Source organism: Drosophila sulfurigaster, chromosome 2R (genome assembly GCF_023558435.1).
Source record: "Drosophila sulfurigaster albostrigata strain 15112-1811.04 chromosome 2R, ASM2355843v2, whole genome shotgun sequence".
NCBI classification, from domain to species: domain Eukaryota; kingdom Metazoa; phylum Arthropoda; class Insecta; order Diptera; family Drosophilidae; genus Drosophila; species Drosophila sulfurigaster.
In genome coordinates, this window is record NC_084882.1 from 9456318 (window position 1) to 9477310 (window position 20993).

Below are 20993 nucleotides of genomic sequence, written 5' to 3' on the forward strand. Positions count from 1 at the left end.
ATACATGCATCATACAACTAAAAAATGGAGGATTCTCTTGATGTCGATGTCATAAATTTTTATTTACTTAGAATACGCTACATTTTGTTTAACTGCCTTGATCACTTTGCTTAGATTTAAGTAACTAACTTTAATGATTTATACCGATCGATGATCTTGGTATCTATGCGATTTACACTGTCCGTTTTTGTTAAGATGTTTCATTTTCATAAGTAGCTTGGCCATTTTAATTTTTTTGTTTATTTAAAACTTGGCGTGCCTAGTAGCTTGTAAAATTAGTTCGTTGCCAGGCAATAGAAACCGTCTTGGAGCTTTCAGCACCACCATGACAACGAATACGCCGGCTACCCAATCAACTGACTCATTGTTAAAATAATCTTCGACATGTCCAGCACATATTTTAATGAGATTTGGCATCAATCGCAGCATGAATGCGAACAGTTGGCCATCATTGACTACGAACGACAGCATCAGAATGTGGACACCACGGTGGCAACGATCAGCGGTGTTTCGGGCATTATGTCGAGCTCTGTTGCCGCCGCTGCCGAATCGAAGGCTCTGCTGCAATCCAGTCTTTATGAGTTCTATCTACGCTACATATGTCTGAGCAATCGCCTTGAGGATGTCTACGATAATGCAAGTATCCAAGAATTAACTTTTAATAAAAGTTTAAACAGCTACATATTTTTCAAACAAATTATTTATTATTTAAAAAACCTTTTTTGAGTAGACTTTTAGCATTTGATGAGAGATAATATTTGCGTATCGACCGATGTGTTAGTTTATAAATTGCTTATATCATTAAAAAAATTTAATATTTTGGTGCTACCGTGAAAAGATTGTTTTTTTAAATAAAATAATATATAAGACTGCATCATTAAATTTTGTCTAAATTGAAGGAAGTCTATGCCTTGTTTATTTTCTCCTATCTGGAAATGTTGTTCATATAACCGGGTATACATACATATGTATATGCACATATGTATATTGGGTTGGATTGATGAATTCTGTATTGCTGTTTCTTAATATCAAGGTTGTTTTTATAGTAGAGGGGTCAGAAAAAATGTGATTCTAAAACTTAATTTATGATCTCTGAATACCTTTTGTTTAATCTTCAGATGATTCAGCCGCAGAAGCGTGAGCTGGTGCGCAAGTTGCTAGACGCTTGTCTGGGACGTGTTGTGGAACTGAAGCATGATCTGGTCAACATTGACCTTATGGAATTTAGCTACAATGATGATGTCGTGGAGCGCCTACGTCTGACGCCCATGGACACTGAGCTGCGTATTCCACGGTACTTTCTGCGGGAGCGAGAGCAGGAACTGGAGTTCCGCAAACGCACCATGAATGAAATCCTGATAAAGTTAGGTTGGCTTGAAGAGCACGCCTTAGAAGAGCCACTCACCGAAATTGAGGCCATTCGTCTGCTCCAGATGCACGAGCGGGCTCGTCAAGGACGTCTGCGTGCCCACTTCATGAAGGAGATACGCAAGGAGAAGGGCAAAGCAGAGGAGCGCAGTGAGAAGGAACGCACTGATTCCGGTCTCATGGCGGCCATGAAAATCCAGAAGATGTGGCGTGGACACACGGCACGACGAATTACGCGTCGTCGCAAAATGGATGAGATGATATTGATTGGCATGGTGCCGCCACCAGCTGCAGTCCTTAAGGAACGCGCCGAGAAGCTGGAGAAGCACAACGAGCACGATGTGCGGCGTCGACATGTGGCGCAACAAACATATGCGGCGCAGTTCGAAGCGCGACAGGTTGCCATACAGGAAGAGATTAGGCAAAAACATGGCGCTACCATGAAGGAGGACATCGCTGATGAGATACGTGCCTGGATCAAGGATTGCTACGACAAAACGGGCAAGTTGCCCGATTTTCCCTCGGAGGACCAAGGTGGCTCGCTGCATATTTTCAGTCGTCCTGGCACCGAGAGTGAGCACAGTCGCTCCTCTGCACGTTCCTCGAAAGAGTCACGCAAAACCAAGGACAAGTCGAAGTCACCAGCGCGTAGTGGTGATTTGAATGTAAACGAAAATCAAGAAGACGATGTCAACTTTCAGCCAGCTGTATCTGTTTGCTTGCCCGACATTCGTGCGGAAATTGAATAGTAAGTTAGCCACAGTCCTTTTAGTACTCAATTGATTTAAATAAATTAATCAAGTTATTGTATAAAAATAGCATAATGATGTTATTTTTATCTATACAAAAATTAAACTGAAATAATGTTTATATGTATTTTTTTTCTTCATTAATATTACACAAAAGTATGGAATCATATATTTAATGTTATTAAATTTTATATATATAATAATATCTACCTTTTACTATAAAAACGTTTACATGGAGATCATGTTGTTAGTTGGTTCAACTAGAATCAGTTTCGTTTAATTAATTTCCTTTTCAATCTATTAAAAATGTTTTCTTATGTCAGCTTCAACGACACTTGGCGCGACAAGGACGAGACAGGAATCCTTAGCCAGGCAGCTTATGAGGACATGATCTATGCGGAAAAGTATCAGGAAGTTGAGCTGGAGTTTCGACGCGCTGTCGACGATGTGATGCGCCAGGAGATTGAATTGCTACAGACCATGGTCGGCAAGAAGGTCAAGAAAAGCAACAAGAAGACACGCCGCAGTGGCAAGAAGAGCAAAAAGAAGAAGGAGAAGGATCTGACACCAGACCGAAGCACCGAGTCGCTTTATGAGGAATTGGTTACCAACGGCATTATACGCAAATATCCCGAACTTAAGCTGAAACAGTTTCTGGGCGACAAAGCGTTGACGGCACGTAATGGTACAAATCCTTCGCCCGGCGACATTAGACAGATTCTCGTCGAATACTGCATCCTACCACTTGGCTCTGAAGCCATACACAGCTGCACGCCACTGATCCGCTCTGTGCTGTTGGCTGGTCCTCGAGGATCTGGCAAAAAGGCTTTGCTTCATGCCATTTGTACGGAAGTTGGTGCCGTTTTGTTCGATCTCACACCCGCGAATATTGTGGGCAAATATCCGGGCAAATCAGGACTTATTATGCTTATACATCTAGTGCTTAAGGTGTCCAGGTTGCTGCAGCCCGCAGTCATCTATATGGGCGATGCGGAGCGACCATTTATGAAGAAAATTCCCAAAACCGATCGCACAGATCCCAAACGTTTGAAAAAGGATTTGCCCAAAATGATAAAGAATATTGCGCCCGAAGATCGCGTCATTTTTGTGGGCACCTCCAACTTGCCTTGGGAGGCCGATCAGAAGCTCTTGCAATCGGTCTACAATCGCTTCATTTACATTCCGCGTCCAGATTATGGCGCTATGTCGCATGCTTGGAAAACTTTGCTTCAGTAAGTATCTTACGTACGGGTAAGGATAAATACATATTAAATCTTGCATTTCATTTACAGTAAATATTCTGGCGGCATATCCAACTTAGACACCAGTGCAATGGCCAAAATATCCGATGGTTATACTATAGGTGCAATCGATGCTTGCTTGCGTGAAGTGATGACCTGCAAACGTAAATTGCAATTGCGCTCCCAGCCGCTTACAAATGCTGAGTTGATCAATGTACTCTGGTAAGCTTTTATGCTATTGATATCTTTATGAAATTTACTTAGAGACAATTTCCTTGCAGTACGCGAGATCCTGTCTATCGTGAAGAAGAGGAAGCCTTCGAGTCGTGGTGGTCAAAAACTCCACTGGGCCGACGACGTCAACGCTTTTTGGAACTGGAAGAGGAAAGACTGATTGAAGAACAGGCACAGCAGGCCAAGCAAGGAAATGGCAACAAAAAGAAGGGCATGAATTGAATGAATCTATTTAAGTTTATAAATAAAATCCTTATTGCCACATTTGCAAAGCACTTGCTTGACGGGCAACTTAAGCGTATCATGATCATCCAACAATTGCTGTAACTTCTCTAATTTGCTATTGAGCAATTCCTGATAATCTCCCACACACCACAACAAGCTGACATGAAACGAGGGCTTCTCATAGAATTTCGGCAAACGATAGTCACGCATAACCAGGTCAACAGGTTGTAGCAATGTTGTCATCTTCGTAGTAAACGCAGCGTCCAGTTTGACTGCCAGAAATGTTCGCGTTCTCTCCTCATTCGTATACACCTCAAGCTAATGGTTAAATACAATTATGGCAAAGGAATAAAAACAGAATCTAACGACTTACCAAATGCAGATTACTGTTAAAGCTGCCAAGTACAGAAAACCAAAAAAATAAATAAACAAAATTTAACGATTTACAGGATTTTTAATCATATATCAAACTTACCCTGAACAACTTTGAAGCGCCTGTTGCAACGATTTAGTGAACTCATCAATCTGATGATATTGCAGCACTACTGTTTTGCTCAAACTTAAATGCAACGATTCATTCATCTGTAGTTGCAGGTCTGTTGCAAGCATTTCTATAGCCTCCGTTTGAAAATCCTCCAGCTGTTCCACACAACTATCAGCGGGCACGTAAACAAATGTAGCCCAATTGCCTCGTTCGTGTTTGAAGCTGCGTATGCGACCACCATGCAGTGCGGGATTGTCTGTTCCATCATCCTCATCCTCGTCATCTGTTGAACGCTTCGGTTGCTTAGCGCCCAACAAGGAAAGAGCTGTGGGTAAAGCCGGTCTGCCGGGTTTTAGATTTTTGGTTATCACAGCTAGAATGCCTAGCAAGTTACCTCTTAAGAATAGCCGGTGTGGGAGTGGTTTCATCCGTCGTGTCGCTTTCGGAGCCGGAGCTGCTTCCGTAATCCACTAATGCCATAGTGCAAGCTTTATTTATATTTATTTATCGATAAATTATTATTATTTTTTTTTGTGTTTAAGTTACCACCCGACCCATGGGCAGGGGGGAATTATTTGGCCGCTCCCTAAGCACCCGACCGAGAACTGGTCGACGCCTTTATAAGGTGAAAAACGCCACGAGAAATTGATTGAAGTGTTCAATCAGAGGTCCACATTTGTTTCTGTTATGAAGTCTATGATGGTTTTAATGTGCTTTACATTTCCTTCTTTCAAGAGAGCGTGAATGTTGTTGTGTTTCCTTAGTGTTGGGTAACGTTGACGTACAGTATCGTTTTTCGAACAGCTGAGGATTGCATGTGAAGCGTTATCGATAATTCCACAAGTATCGCACATGTCGTCCAACGTGACATGCATTTTGAAAAGTGTGGCCTTATCGAAGCCGTTACCACTTAATAAGCGATTGATCGTTTTTATGTCTTTTGGTTTCATATTGAATTTATTGTTGGAAAACCAGGGTTTGTTGATTAAAGAAGGAAAGATGTCACAGAAACCTCGAGGTTTCCGAACTACGAAGGAGTTGTACTCCTCTTCCCATTCCAGTTTAATGTAACAGGTAGAAGGAGGCATCTCCGACCCTATAAAGTATATATATATACTTGATCAGCGTCAACAGCCGAGACGATATAGCCATGTCCGTCTGTTTGTCTGTCCGTATGAAACACTGGATCTCAGAGACTATAAGAGATAGAGCTATAATTTTTTGACAGCATTTGTTATGTTTGCACGCAGATCAAGTTTGTTTCAAATTTTTGCCACGCCCACTTCCGCCCCCGCAAATCAAAAAAATCTAAAACAAGCGTAATTTTAAAGCTAGATCTGCGAATTTTGGTATATACAATAACTACTGTAGTAGTTATGATTCCTGAAAATTTGGTTGCGATCAGATAAAAATTGTGGAAGTTATTAAAGAAATACTTTTGTATGGGCAAAAACGCCTAATTACTAGGGGTCTGAGTTGCTTTGGCCAACAATCTGGCACATTGTGCCGTCTATGGTATATTTTGAATGGTGTACTATATCGATATACCAAACATACCATTTGGTATATTTTTAGAATTTTCGGTATATTTTGTAAATTATACCGCAATATTTTGTCTTTATTAAAAATGGGTAGCGGGTATCTCACAGTCGAGCACACTCGAATGTAACTTTCTTACTTGTTTTTTTAATGATGTTGGCTGCATTATGATTGTCGTGGATTGTTTTGCATAGATTGATAATGCTATTTTTGCTGTCCGTAAGAATAGCGACACGAGGAAGATTATTGGATAAGGCGAAGTAAAGTGCTTTGTCAATTGCAAGGAGTTTGGCAGAGAGTGAAGACAGTACTTTGTCTGTGTAATAACTGGCTATGTGCTTTGACCTCTCGTGCAAAAAGGCTGTACTTGAATGTGTTCTTGAAACAGATCCGTCCGTAAATAATAGCTCAAAATTATTGTTTTTTAAATGTGCAATTTTTTTATTAAATAGCAGGAGAATACTACAATTGCAAATTGATTTTTTGTTCTTTGCGGAACCTTTAAAAAAGTCAGTAAAACCGGTCAGTTTTTTGCAATGGATAACAGAGGATTCGATTCCCTCGATATGCTCAAGCACGTTTGCGAACTGTCTGTATGTTTTTGTGTAACTTGTGTGACGCACCATACTGCGCCTCAAAATAAACAATAGCCCAAAAACGTATATACCAGAGTTTTTCTCTCATACATGGTCACTCACCCAGCTGTGCTGAGTTAACAGCGCAAGTGCAACGCAAAGTGAGTTAACAGCGCAGAAAATTCTCGGATTTTTCTTACCCACGCGGTATTTCAAAAGGCTAGAAGATAACATCCGCGATCGTAAACATCGAGAAAACGTTCAAGGATTATGTCACGGAAATTCGGTTCCTCATGCACCATGCTGATTACAGCACGACGCAAGAATTGGACCGAATCTACGACAACGCCCGCCCCGAATACCAGTACTACGCCCGTCGATACGAGATCACAAGTCTTCACCAACTGATCCAGTTGGCCACGGAGTTCGAATACATCCAGGATCGTATCCAGCCACTGACCTCACTGGCGACGGCGACTGCCATTTCACCCCCGGCACCGACCCGCCGCGAGGCATATCCGTCAACCCAGACTCCACCGACGTGGCATAATCCTTTTCGAGGACCACCCGAGGACAGGCCCCGCCAACCACCCGTTAGGAACACTCCCACAGGACAAACTTCAGTGCCGGATGTAGCCCGGGTTTGCCGACGATGCGCGGAACCAGGACATTTACAGGCAGCATGTCAGAATCCTGCCGTGATATTCTGTTGGGACTGCGGCAAACGAGACATACGCACGATCCATTGCTGTCGGAACAATGGGACGGGAAACGGTCATCGCCCTCTACCCCGGCGGGAGGAGCAGAGGACGATAGACACCACGACCCGCCAGTAACCCCCACGATATATCTAACCGGTGGGAGAATCGTGGCCAGGATCCATATCGAAGGCATGCCCACCGAGGGAACTGTGGATACCGGTGCCACCACGAGTTTCATCAGTGAAGAGTTGGCCGCGCGACTTAGTACCCCCGAAAACACATTGACTAAGGATTCGCGAATTCGTCTCGCTGACGGCTCCGTTCGGGAGGTCACGAAGACGCTCATAGCGCGTGTCCGCCTGGAGAATCGAGAAGTTCGCATACCCTTCCTTGTCCTGCCACATATTCTTGAGCCCGCGCCCGTACTGGGCCTAGATTTCCTCTGTTCCATAGAAACAACGATTTGCTGCGGTACAGCCCAGATTCGTTTACATAACTCGCTCACATCGATGAAAACACCTTTGTGCCCTCAAGCTTCGCACTCCGAGCCTATCCTGGCGACACTCCCTCCAAACGTCCTCTCCAGTCCTCGAGATGAGATCCAACCCGACCAACCTTGTTCTTGGTTATCACGGCGCATACAACAGGTGAGTGAGGAACCACAGCGCTACTCGGATTATACCATCAGGGACGGACAACTGTTCCGACACATCCTGCATCGGTCCGATGATTTCGACGACGTTATCTGGAAGCAGTGTGTACCTCGGGCCATGCGACCTCGCGATCTCCACGAGTGTCATGACCAACCAGCTGCCGGCCACTTAGGAGTACGTAAGACTATTCTTCGAATCAGTCAGCGGTACTACTGGCCAGGTATGCATCGGGACGTCAAGAAGTACGTCCGGCAATGCCTGAGCTGCCAAAAATTCAAGACATCACAACAGAAGCCGGCCGGACCCATGCATACCCGTCCCGCAGAAGAACCCTCCGTCGTCATTGGAGCCGATTTCGTCGGCCCACTTCCTCGTTCCAAGCAAGAATATGGAAGCGAGCTGGTGGAAGCTCCCACAAATTGGACGGTGGAAACGCCCGAACGTCAACTACCCCGGGGCCTAGTTGAGGAGGTCCGCGGCAGCGAGGGACGAGGAACTAGAACAAGGTTCACGCATACCTACCTTGACACCACCTACCAGGTGAACCGAACCAAAACCGGACGTATCCGGATTTTTATTCGCCCGGCGGGAAAGGGGGGAGTGTGACGCATCATACTGCGCCTCAAAATAAACAATAGCCCAAAAACGTATATACCAGAGTTTTTCTCTCATACATGGTCACTCACCCAGCTGTGCTGAGTTAACAGCGCAAGTGCAACGCAAAGTGAGTTAACAGCGCATGCGCAACGCAAACATAAGCCAAGCAAGTTAACAGCGCATGTGCAACGCAAACATGAGCCTAGCAAGTTGACAGCGCATGTGCAACGCAAAAAGAGCCAGGCGAGTTAACAGCGCAAGTGCAACGCAAAGTGAGTTAACAGCGCATGCGCAAATTTAGGAAAAAGAAAGTAAAAGCGAGTTGGCAGAGCCAAGACCTTGACCTAAATAAAAAGGCGAGAGTAGGAGAAGCGGCTCTCACTCTGATAAGAACTTGTCAGTGCGAAACGTTTACCCGCGAGTGCCATTAAAGTCTTGAAAAAACCCACGTGCAAAGTTACAACGAGAAGTTCCATCAAGTACCCCACGAATATTTTACAGGTACGTTCAAGCTGAATGCTTGATACCCACTTACACATTTATTATTCCCCTTTGCTTCCCCGTTTAACATATGCGATTACGCATAAACAGTAGCATCGTTATTGCATAACCCCACTCGAGTGCGACAACGCACTAACACAACCACACTAACGATATATTGTTCCTTTTTGCCGCGTCTTTCATTCGTCGTTGTTTTCCTTTTCGCACAACGCACATATTTTATTCCCGTTCACTGTAGTAGTGTGACTACAGACTACTACAGTCGACGCTGAAAAAGTGTGTACAGTGTGACTGTGCCGGTGTGATCACACGCCAGCAGTTCTCTCACTCATACTGTGTGCCTCGTTTTCCGTAGTGCTCGTGCAAAGCAAAGTGCCCGTTCGCGGTAACAGTGAGACTACCAGTAGTACAGTCGACGCTGGAATAGTGTGTATAGTGCGGCTGTGCCAGTGTGATTACACACCAACACTCGCCTCACCTACACCGTACATCCCGGTTACGATTCTTCGCGAAGTACACCAAACTCTCCCGCTAGCTGTAGTAGTGTGACTACAAACCACTTCAGTCGACGCCGGAACAGTGTGTACGGTGTGATTGGGCCAGTGTGATTACACACTCACAACCATTCCACCCACGCCGCGTGCTACGATTCATACTATTCGCCCGAAACCCCAATTTCTTTCCGTTAGCTGTAGTAGTGTGACTACAAACTACTGCAGTCGACGCCGGAACAGCGTGTACAGTGTGATTGGGCCAGTGTGATTACACACTCACAACCATTTCACCCACGCCGCGTGCTACGATTCATACTATTCGTACGAACCCCCAATTTCTTCCCGTTTAGCTGTAGTAGTGTAACTACAAACTACTACAGTCGACGCCGGAACAGGGTGTACAGTGTGATTGGGCCAGTGTGATTACACACTCACAACCATTTCACCCACGCCGCGTGCTACGATTCATACTATTCGCACGAACCCCCAATTTCTTCCCGTTAGCTGTAGTAGTGTGACTACAAACTACTACAGTCGACGCCGGAACAGCGTGTACAGTGTGATTGGGCCAGTGTGATTACACACTCTCAACCATTTCACCCACGCCGCGTGCACCGCTTTCATATTATTCGCACGAACCACAACTCTTCCCGTTAGCTGTAGTAGGGTGACTACAACCACTACAGTCGACGCTGAAAAAGTGTGTACAGTGCAACATAGTCAGTGTGCTTCACGCTGATTCCCGTGACAACCTCGGCGTTGTGACGGTTCGTTACACTTGTGCTTATGTGGGGACTGACACATATTGTTTTTCTTGCGGTAAGGTTTAAGGCAAAGACTTTAACCAGTTCCTTGGTAGTTGTGAATTTGTAGCGATAAAGTGGAGGCAATTCCGCAGCAAGATGGTAAATTATTGGGACGGGTGTACACTTTATGAGTCCCAGCGCTTTTCTTAACTGGCAATTAGCGTGGCTTTGAATCTTGGACAAAGCTGATTTGCTGAGGTTGCTGAAAGAAGAGCATGCATATTCCAATTTGCTTCTCATGTATGCCTTTTAAAGAGTTAGGCTTTGTGACGGATGTATGCCGAAACGACAGCCGCTTAGGAGCCGAAGGAAAGTACACGCTTTTGATGTCTCAAAGATCGTTTGGTCAATGTGCGCTGACGAGGAGCTAGACGCTGACACGACTCTGCCAAGGTATTTAATTTGTCTGACTTCTTTTATAGGCCTGTTTTGATGGAAAATAGGCTGTGAGGGCTAAAGTGGATGACGTTGGATTTGGCTGCGTTGAATTGAAGGTCTAGGTTATTGCAAACAATTTGAAATTCATTTGTCTTTTGTTGAAGTAGATCGGATGCTGTATTGAATTCTTTGTGAAAGTAAATTAAAAAGAAATCGTCTGCGTATTGAAAAAGAGTGCAATTTGGGCCATTTAGATCTTGGAGCCCTGCCGTGTACAATTTAAACAGAGTTGGACTAAGGCAGCTACCCTGACACACACCTTTTCCAATTGTAACTTTACAATTTCCCTTGACTAGAGTCCTCCAACGTAAAAAGCTAGACATCCACTCGACCAAATGCCTATCAAAACCTAGTTCGTTTAGCTTACACTAAAGGATGTCTATGTTTACGCAGTCAAAAGCTTTTTTGCGGTCTAGACATGCTGCTAAAACTTGATATTACTTGGACTTCAGTGATTGAACTTAATTTATTAGATCATTAATGCACAAGGCTGTAGATCTCTGGCGGCGAAAAGCGTATGATCTCTTTGGGATTATTAAATTCGCGCGAATATGCTCCTCCATTCTTTGTTTAACTAGCCCTTCTAGTATTTTAAAAAGGACACTCAATAGGTGTCCATACCTTTCTTAGGGATGGGGACTACTCCAATCCTTCTCCAGCTTTCAAGAATGACGCCCATGGACCATTTCTTGTTTAGCATCTCCAGAAAACAGCATTTCTTTCTGTGATCCAGCTTTTGGATCATTTTGTATGAAATGCCATCAGACCTCTGGCAAAGTTGGGATTTCTAGCATTTACAAATTCATTGAAGTCCGATAAGTCGAAGGGTAGATTACGAGGGTCGGTGTCTTCTACGCCGTTGCCAACGATTTGGGGGCACATAGGTCTTGTGGTGTCTACTACTATTTGAAGAAAGTTTTGATCCTCTTCTTCCGTCCATTTGTTACAAATTCTTTGAACTTTTTTGTAGTTTTTCATATTTTTAATTTTGGCCCAAATATTTGAAGCTGAGGAAAATTCGTTCACAAATTCTTGGAAGCTGGACTTTCTGCGATTTTTAACTAGATTTTGAAAGTTTCTATCTGCTTCAAAAGCTTTCAGTGCGTCTTCTCTCTTTTTTGTGCTGTAAAACTTTTTTCTGCAAGCATTTCTCAATCTAAACAACCTGTCTACTTCTGAGTCCCACCATTTCTTTGGCTTATATCTATTTTCCGAACAAATTATAATAGTGTGCTGCTTTGTGAGTTTTTTAACACTCTCGCTTACGTGAATTCACACTCAGCGAAGGCATCTGCGATTTTGTTATGTAAAATTTTCCTATGTGATGTTGCTAAGGGAAGATTATCAAAACATATGCATATTGGCAAATGAGGACTGTTTGTAATGCGCACATCGTGCGCTGACCATCTTTCTCCTCAGCAAAGAAGTGGTTTGGGCTGGCTGCTCTCACTGGTGTAGGATTTGAAAAGGATTGGACTGGCGTACTCTGAAGTGAAGAATAAAAGGATCTGGCCGATCTGGGGTTGCCTGTTTGCTTGGGTAGCTGTGGGAAGTTCAAAGCTTCGAGCGGAGGGGGTGAAGCTTTCTGAAAAATGGAGGGGAATTTAGTTTTTGCATCCTTTCTAGAGATATTTTCGGAAGCCATTATTTTTTTAATCGAATATTCTTTTATCCTCGCTGGGTCAGTCGCCACATGCTGCTCCTTGCAGTTGACGCATGAGATAGGGCCGCAAGGAACCTGTTTGTCATGTGCAAGGCCGCACCTAAAACATCTGGCCTTGCTCTTGCAATGTTTACCCAGGTGACCAAACCGGAAGCAGCAGAAACATTGACAAAAATAAATGAACGGCTGAACAGACAGTCTAGAGTACATAAGCCTTATCTCTTTAGGAATCTCTTCTCCATTAAACCACAGTTTTACTCGTCCAGTCGGGATAAGCTGTCCGTCAATTCTAGATTTTTTCATTATGCGTTCGACTTGGCCTATTGTGATGTCAGATTTAATGTTTTTGAAAATATCGGAATCTGAAAGGTTTAAAGGAATATTGAAAATAATGCCAGCCGTGTTTACTAGGTGGCGAGGGATCTTCGGCTCGTAGCAGCCTGCGAGTATATCGCCACAGTAAGCCAAGTTATTAGCGGCCTGCGCCGAGTTGCAAGAGACTTTGCACCGTCCGTACCCCATCTTCGTAATCTCCTCTATGCCCTCTATGGCTCCGCCATTTCCATTTAAAGTTTTTTCCAGATATACCGCGTAAGGGCCCTTGTGGTTGTCGTTGTAAAAGTATCCATTTACATTTTCCTTGCTAGTTCCGGTATCCATGGTGATTGTTGGTGGTTTTACTTTTTCCGTTTTATTCTGCTTTGTTGCTTTGTCCGTTATTTCTGTCAAAAGCTTTTTTGAGGTCTAGACATGCTGCTAAAACTTGATATTGCTTGGACTTCAGTGATTGAACTTTATTTATTAGATCATTGATGCACAAGGTTGTAGATCTCTGGCAGCGAAAAGCTTATGATCTCTTTGGGATTATTAAATTCGCGCGAATATGCTCCTCCATTCTTTGTTTAACTAGCCCCTCTAGTATTTTAAAAGGGACACTCAATAGGCAAATCGGTCTGTAGTTGCTTACTATTGAGGTGTCGATACCTTTCTTAGGGATGGGGACTATTCCAATCCTTCTCCAGCTTTCAAGAATGACGCCCATGGACCATTTCTTGTTTAGCATCTCCAGAAAACAGCATTTCCTTCTGTGATCCAGCTTTTGGATCATTTTGTATGAAATGCCATCAAGACCTCTGGCAAAGTTTGGATTTCTAGCATTTACAAATTCATTGAAGTCCGATAAGTCGAAGGGTAGATTACGAGGGTCGGTGTCTTCTACGCCGTTGCCAACGATTTGGGGGCACATAGGTCTTGTGGTGTCTACTACACTTTGAAGAAAGTTTTGATCCTCTTCTTCTGTTCATTTGTTACAAATTCTTTGAACTTTTTTGTAGTTTTTCATATTTTTAATTTTGGCCCAAATATTTGAAGCTGAGAAAAATTCGTTCACAAATTCTTGGAAGCTGGACTTTCTGCGATTTTTAACTAGATTTTGAAAGTTTCTATCTGCTTCAAAAGCTTTCAGTGCGTCTTCTCTCTTTTTTGTGCTGTAAAACTTTTTTCTGCAAGCGTTTCTCAATCTAAACAACCTGTCTACTTCTGAGTCCCACCATTTCTTTGGCTTATATCTATTTTCCGAACAAATTATGCTGCTTTGTGAGTTTTTTAACACTCTCGCTTAGGTCCTCTAGGCTGGTGAATTCACACTCAGCGAAGGCATCTGCGATTTTGTTATGTAAAATTTTCCTATGTGATGTTCCTGAGGGAAGATTATCAAAACAGATGCATATTGGGAAATGAGGACTGTTTGTAATGCGCACATCGTGCGCTGACCATCTAATATTGCTAGCTCTTGAGTTGGTAAACGCTAGATCTAAGACGGAGGATTGGTTTAAGCTACGGGAAAATGTGGGGAAACCATCATTAAGGCAAATAAAGCCCGCGTCCATGGCAGCATCTTCCACAAGTTGGCCTTTGGAGTTAGAGCTTGGGCTACCCCAGGATGTTGACTTGGCGTTTATGTCTCCCGCGACTAGAGAAGGGTTATTAAGACCTGCTGCAAATTGAAAGATACTCTGCAAACCAAGTCCAACGTCCGCAGCTGAGGTGGAGGGGGAGGAATAAATACTAAAGATATTTAGATTATGTTTCAAATTTAGCGTTTGAATACCAACGCATTCGGTTTTGGTAATGGGATTTAGTATCTTAAAGGTTATGTTGCTTCTAATGTATATTCCTACCTCTCCATATCCGTCTCCCGGGAAGAGATACATATATAAAAGTTGTTTGTTGTTGTTGTAGGTCAAGCTTTGGATGTTAAATTGGAGGATCTTCATGATGATAAGACGTTTCCAAGAGAGAGTTGGCTGGCTATTTTATATGCATCTATCTCTGCGTTGGCTGAAAGGTTTAAAGGAATATTGAAAATAATGCCAGCCGTGTTTACTTGGTGGCGAGGGATCTTCGCCACAGTAAGCCAAGTTATTAGCGGCCTGCGCCGAGTTGCAAGAGACTTTGCACCGTCCGTACCCCATCTTCGTAATCTCCTCTATGCCCTCTATGGCTCCGCCATTTCCATTTAAAGTTTTTTTTCCAGATATACCGCGTAAGGGCCCTTGTGGTTGTCGTTGTAAAAGTATCCATTTACATTTTTCTTGCTAGTTCCGTTATCCATGGTGATTGTAGGTGGTTTTACTTTTTCCGTTTTAATCTGCTTTGTTGCTTTGTCCGTTATTTCTGTCAAAAGCTTTTTTGAGGTCTAGACATGCTGCTAAAACTTGATATTGCTTGGACTTCAGTGATTGAACTTTATTTATTAGATCATTGATGCACAAGGCTGTAGATCTCTGGCGGCGAAAAGCTTATGATCTTTTTGGGATTATTAAATTCGCGCGAATATGCTCCTGCATTCTTTGTTTAACTAGCCCCTCTAGTATTTTAAAAGGGACACTCAATAGGCAAATCGGTCTGTAGTTGCTTACTATTGAGGTGTCCATACCTTTCTTAGGAATGGGGACTATTCCAATCCTTCTCCAGCTTTCAAGAAGGACGCCCATGGACCATTTCTTGTTTAGCATCTCCAGAAAACAGCATTTCCTTCTGTGATCCAGCTTTTGGATCATTTTGTATGAAATGCCATCAAGACCTCTGGCAAAGTTGGTATTTCTAGCATTTACAAATTCATTGAAGTCCGATAAGTCGTAGGGTAGATTACGAGGGTCGGTGTCTTCTACGCCGTTGCCAACGATTTGGGGGCACATAGGTCTTGTGGTGTCTACTACATTTTGAAGAAAGTTTTGATCCTCTTCTTCCGTCCATTTGTTACCAATTCTTTGAACTTTTTTGTAGTTTTTCATATTTTTAATTTTGGCCCAAATATTTGAAGCTGAGGAAAATTCGTTCATAAATTCTTGGAAGCTGGACTTTCTGCGATTTTTAACTAGATTTTGAAAGTTTCTATCTGCTTCAAAAGCTTTCAGTGCGTCTTCTCTCTTTTTTGTGCTGTAAAACTTTTTTCTGCAAGCATTTCTCAATCTAAACAACCTGTCTACTTCTGAGTCCCACCATTTCTTTGGCTTATATCTATTTTCCGAACAAATTATAATAGTGTGCTGCTTTGTGAGTTTTTTAACATTCTCGCTTAGGTCCTCTAGGCTGGTGAATTCACACTCAGCGAAGGCATCTGTGATTTTGTTATGTAAAATTTTCCTATGTGATGTTCCTGAGGGAAGATTATCAAAACAGATGCATATTGGGAAATGAGGACTGTTTACAATGCGCACATCGTGCGCTGACCATCTAATATTGCTAGCTCATGAGTTGGTAAACGCTAGATCTAAGACGGAGGATTGGTTTAAGCTACGGGAAAATGTGGGGAAACCATCATTAAGACAAATAAAGCCCGCGTCCATGGCAGCATCTTCCACAAGTTGGCCTTTCGAGTTAGAGCTTGGGCTACCCCAGGATGTTGACTTGGCGTTTATGTCTCCCGCGACTAGAGAAGGGTTATTAAGACCTGCTGCAAATTGAAAGATACTCTGCAAACCAAGTCCAACGTCCGAAGCTGAGGTGGAGGGGGAGGAATAAATACTAAAGATATTTAGATTATGTTTCAAATTTAGCGTTTGAATACCAACGCATTCGGTTTTGGTAATGGGATTTAGTATCTTAAAGGTTATGTTGCTTCTAATGTATATTCCTACCTCTCCATATCCGTCTCCCGGGAAGAGATACATATATAAAAGTTGTTTGTTGTTGTTGTAGGTCAAGCTTTGGATGTTAAATTGGAGGATCTTCATGATGATAAGACGTTTCCAAGAGAGAGTTGGCTAGCTATTTCATATGCACCTATCTCTGCGATGGCTGAATTTATAAAATCTCTAAGCTCCACGAGAAAAGCTGAAAAAGACTGGTTGTGGTATCTTCTCTGCACTCAGTTACAAAGGCAGCAATTTTGGTACCTAACTGATTGACTTTCTCCTCAGTTCGGGCTGGCTGCTCTCACTGGTGTAGGATTTGAAAAGGATTGGACTGGCGTACTCTGGAGTGAAGAATTAGAGGATCTGGCCGATCTGGGGTTGCCTGTTTGCTTGGGTAGCTGTGGGATGTTCAAAGCATCGAGCGGAGGGGGTGAAGCTATCTGAAAAATGAAGGGGAATTTAGTTTTTGCATCCTTTCTAAAGATATTTTCGGAAGCCATTATTTTTTTAATCGAATATTCTTTTATCCTCGCTGGACAATTTGGGTCAGTCGCCACATGCTGCTCCTTGCAGTTTACGCATGAGATAGGGCCGCAAGGAACCTGTTTGTCATGTGCAAGGCCGCACCTAAAACATCTGGCCTTGCTCTTGCAATGTTTAGCCAGGTAACCAAACCGGAAGCAGCAGAAACATTGACAAAAATAAATGAACGGCTGAACAGACAGTCTAGAGTACATAAGCTTTATCTCTTTAGGAATCACTGCTCCATTAAACCACAGTTTTACTCGTCCAGTCGGGATAAGCTGACCGTCAATTCTAGATTTTTTCATTATGCGTTCGACTTGGTCTCTTGTGATGTCAGATTTAATGTTTTTCAAAATATCGGAATCTGAAAGGTTTAAAGGAATATTGAAAATAATGCCAGCCGTGTTTACTAGGTGGCGAGGGATCTTCGGCTCGTAGCAGCCTGCGAGTAAATCGCCACAGTAAGCCAAGTTATTAGCGGCCTGCGCCGAGTTGCAAGAGACTTTTCACCGTCCGTACCCCATCTTCGTAATCTCCTCTATGCCCTCTATGGCTCCGCCATTTCCGTTTAAAGTTTTTTTCCAGATATACCGCGTAAGAGCCCTTGTGGTTGTCGTTGTAAAAGTATCCATTTACATTTTCCTTGCTAGTTCCGTTATCCATGGTGATTGTTGGTGGTTTTACTTTTTCCGTTTTAATCTGCTTTGTTGCTTTGTCCGTTATTTCTATCAAAAGCTTTTTTGAGGTCTAGACATGCTGCTAAAACTTGATATTGCTTTGACTTCAGTGATTAAACTTTATTTATTAGATCATTGATGCACAAGGCTGTAGATCTCTGGCGGCGAAAAGCTTATGATCTTTTTGGGATTATTAAATTCGCGCGAATATGCTCCTCCATTCTTTGTTTAACTAGCCCCTCTAGTATTTTGAAAGGGACACTCAATAGGCAAATCGGTCTGTAGTTGCTTACTATTGAGGTGTCGATAACTTTCTTAGGGATGGGGACTATTCAATCCTTCTCCAGCTTTCAAGAATGACGCCCATGGACCATTTCTTGTTTAGCATCTCCAGAAAACAGCATTTCCTTCTGTGATCCAGCTTTTGGATCATTTTGTATGAAATGCCATCAAGACCTCTGGCAAAGTTTGGATTTCTAGCATTTACAAATTCATTGAAGTCCGATAAGTCGAAGGGTAGATTACGAGGGTCGGTGTCTTCTACGCCGTTGCCAACGATTTGGGGGCACATAGGTCTTGTGGTGTCTACTACACTTTGAAGAAAGTTTTGATCCTCTTCTTCTGTTCATTTGTTACAAATTCTTTGAACTTTTTTGTAGTTTTTCATATTTTTAATTTTGGCCCAAATATTTGAAGCTGAGAAAAATTCGTTCACAAATTCTTGGAAGCTGGACTTTCTGCGATTTTTAACTAGATTTTGAAAGTTTCTATCTGCTTCAAAAGCTTTCAGTGCGTCTTCTCTCTTTTTTGTGCTGTAAAACTTTTTTTCTGCAAGCATTTCTCAATCTAAACAACCTGTCTACTTCTGAGTCCCACCATTTCTTTGGCTTATATCTACTTTCCGAACAAATTATAATAGTGTGCTGCTTTGTGAGTTTTTTAACACTCTCGCTTAGGTCCTCTAGGCTGGTGAATTCACACTCAACGAAGGCATCTGCGATTTTGTTATGTAAAATTTTCCTATGTGATGTTGCTGAGGGAAGATCATAGTTCCGTTATCCATGGTGATTGTTGGTGTTTTTACTTTTTCCGTTTTATTCTGCTTTGTTGCTTTGTCCGTTATTTCTGAGCGCGTGGCTTCAGAACTGGTCATACTTTTTTTTTATTGGTTTGCTTTGCAGTGTTCCTTTTGTTGGATGTGTTTTCCAATTTTGAATTATTAATTTTTGAAGAAGCCGAATTGATTGAAGAGACAGTTGTTCGCCTGGTGGCGATTCTCCCACTTGAGTTGGACGTGCTGGCCATCATGATACAATTATAAAGGAAAAAGCTGTCCGTCTTTAAACATAACAATGAGTGCGAGTGAAAGAGTCTCAGCACAGCAGTGTCAGCGAGACGACAATGAAATGCGCATTAACCCTTAGACGATTTACATATTTTGAAGCTAATATTAATGTCTTTTTGACATATTTCTAAAATGTAAGTTGTTTATGAATAATATTAACAATATATTCTCTCATTCTCGAAATGTTTTAATTCTATCCGTATCTACGGCATACATTGCAAAATGTCATTTAGCGCAAGGGTTAATTGCAGAAAAATTCGTCCGCAGACCTCTTGCGTCGAAAAACGAATGCGTACTGACGAAAGCTTTTTCCGACGGGACTACCTTGTATAATTGTATCATGATGCTGGCCATGATCGCGCCCATGATACAATAATACAAGGTAGTCTCGTTTGAAAACCACTGACTGACTATAATCATACCAATGAGTGCGAGTGAAAGAGTCTCAGCACAGCAGTGTGAGCGAGACGACAATGAAATGCGCATTAACCCTTAGACGATGATATCAATATTTACATATTTTGAAGCTGATATTAATGTCTCCTTGACATATTTTTAAAATATAAATTGTTTATGAACAATATTAATAATATATATGAGAATTCTCTAATTCTCTAAATGTTTTAATTCTATCCGTGTCTACGGCATACATTGCAAAATGTCATTTTGCACAAGGGTTAATTGCAGAAAAAAATTCGTCCGCAGACAACCTCTTGCGTCGAAAAACGAATGCGTACTGAAGAAAGCTTTTGCCGACGAGACTACCTTCTATAATTGTATCATGATCGCGCCCATGATACAATTATAGAAGGTAGTCTCGTCGGAAAAAAGCTGGTACCCTGTCTATGTTAGCAATAAGTGCGAGTGAAAGAGGCACAGCCTGGTAGTGTGAACGAGACGACAATGAAATGCGCGTTAACCCTTAGACGATGATATTAATATTTACATATTTTGAAGCTAATATTAATGTCTCCTTGACATATTTTTTAAATGTAAATTGTTTATGAACAATATTAATAATATATATGAGAATTCTCTAATTCTCTAAATATTTAAATTCTATCCGTGTCTACGGCATACATTGCAAAATGTCATTTTGCACAAGGGTTAATTGCGCTAAAAAATTCGTCCGCAGACAACCTCTTGCGTCGAAATACGAATGCGCACTGACGAAAGCTTTTTTCCGACGGGACTACCTTGTATAATTGTATCATGATCGCGCCTATAAATTCTCCTATTTTTCTTGTGCCTATGGGCTAGAGAAAATAGTGGGAAAGTAGGGGAAAAAAACCGCTGAAATGATTGAAATGGGCTGAAAAGGGACCGAAAGAAAAAGCGTCCGCGCAGGATGAAAGCTAAACGGCGACTGTATCAATAAATTATTTACGCGGTTGGCGGAAGAAATGCATTGGTATAACTTGGAGTGACCAGACGATTCTGAAAATGTATGAAAAAAAATGAAATGAAAAAAAATATATGAAAATGAAAACATGAGTAATAAATATTCAACTTATAGCATCTTTCCACCGCACGGTTTTCTTTGGTTTTTTCACGTTCAGGCCGAATGTTACGTTCGCCCCATGTAAAAACCCATAAGAAAAAAAAGTCGGTTTTTCTACGTTCGCGAGCTACGTAGAAATAGCGAACGCACTTTTTGGGTAATTATGCGATATTTTGATCGATATGACAACGGAAAAGAGCTCACCACTAACAAAACAGCTGACATTAAAGTGCGCCAAGGTATGAAAATAGAATAATAAAAATTTGATTTTGCTTTTTAAAGCAAATTGTTTATATTTTAGATGAGCCAAAAAACTCGCAAGCCGTCAATATCGTGGAGTGGCATCCACGAGGCTATGTTGTCCGAGTTATGGGAGGAGAAATGTAGTGCCTTTTTTTTGGCCAATCCACAAGGCGCTCCACAAGGGTGCCAAACTCCTCCCTATTAATTCGAAAATTATCTTCAAAAAGTGATTCGTTGTTTCCAGGAACATCGCACTCCCAAAAACACCCATGCTGTTGCTAAAAAGTAAATGTAT

The 20993-nt window shown here is 42.2% G+C and overlaps 2 protein-coding genes across 6 annotated transcripts; one reads left to right on the forward strand and one right to left on the reverse strand.

The window, feature by feature from the left end:
* Positions 1-39: 39 nt before the first annotated feature.
* Positions 40-3814, forward strand: LOC133836076 (IQ and AAA domain-containing protein 1-like). Of its 2 annotated transcripts, none has more exons than XM_062266369.1 (5): positions 40-636; positions 1119-2116; positions 2441-3349; positions 3410-3580; positions 3640-3814. In XM_062266369.1, the coding sequence occupies exons 1-5, from the start codon at positions 385-387 to the stop codon at positions 3812-3814; spliced, it is 2505 nt and encodes an 834-aa protein (XP_062122353.1). In that variant the 5' UTR covers positions 40-384. The 2 variants fall into 2 exon arrangements, with proteins under 2 accessions (XP_062122353.1, XP_062122354.1); XM_062266370.1 differs by lacking the exon at positions 40-636 and adding an exon at positions 940-1045.
* LOC133836079 (U6 snRNA phosphodiesterase 1) lies at positions 3642-20403 on the reverse strand. 4 transcript variants are annotated; one of them, XM_062266375.1, is made up of 5 exons: positions 4696-4818; positions 4293-4643; positions 4191-4212; positions 3966-4135; positions 3642-3733 (listed from the first exon to the last, which is right to left on the reverse strand). In XM_062266375.1, exons 1-5 carry the CDS (start codon positions 4779-4781, stop codon positions 3718-3720), a joined length of 645 nt encoding a protein of 214 aa, XP_062122359.1. In that variant the 5' UTR covers positions 4782-4818; the 3' UTR covers positions 3642-3717. The 4 variants fall into 4 exon arrangements, with proteins under 4 accessions (XP_062122359.1, XP_062122357.1, XP_062122356.1 ...); XM_062266373.1 differs by lacking the exon at positions 3642-3733 and adding an exon at positions 20324-20403 and having other exon boundaries at positions 3821-4135; positions 4293-4626; positions 4696-4806; XM_062266372.1 differs by lacking the exon at positions 3642-3733 and adding an exon at positions 20324-20403 and having other exon boundaries at positions 3821-4135; positions 4696-4806.
* Between the last annotated feature and the right edge of the window lie 590 nt (positions 20404-20993).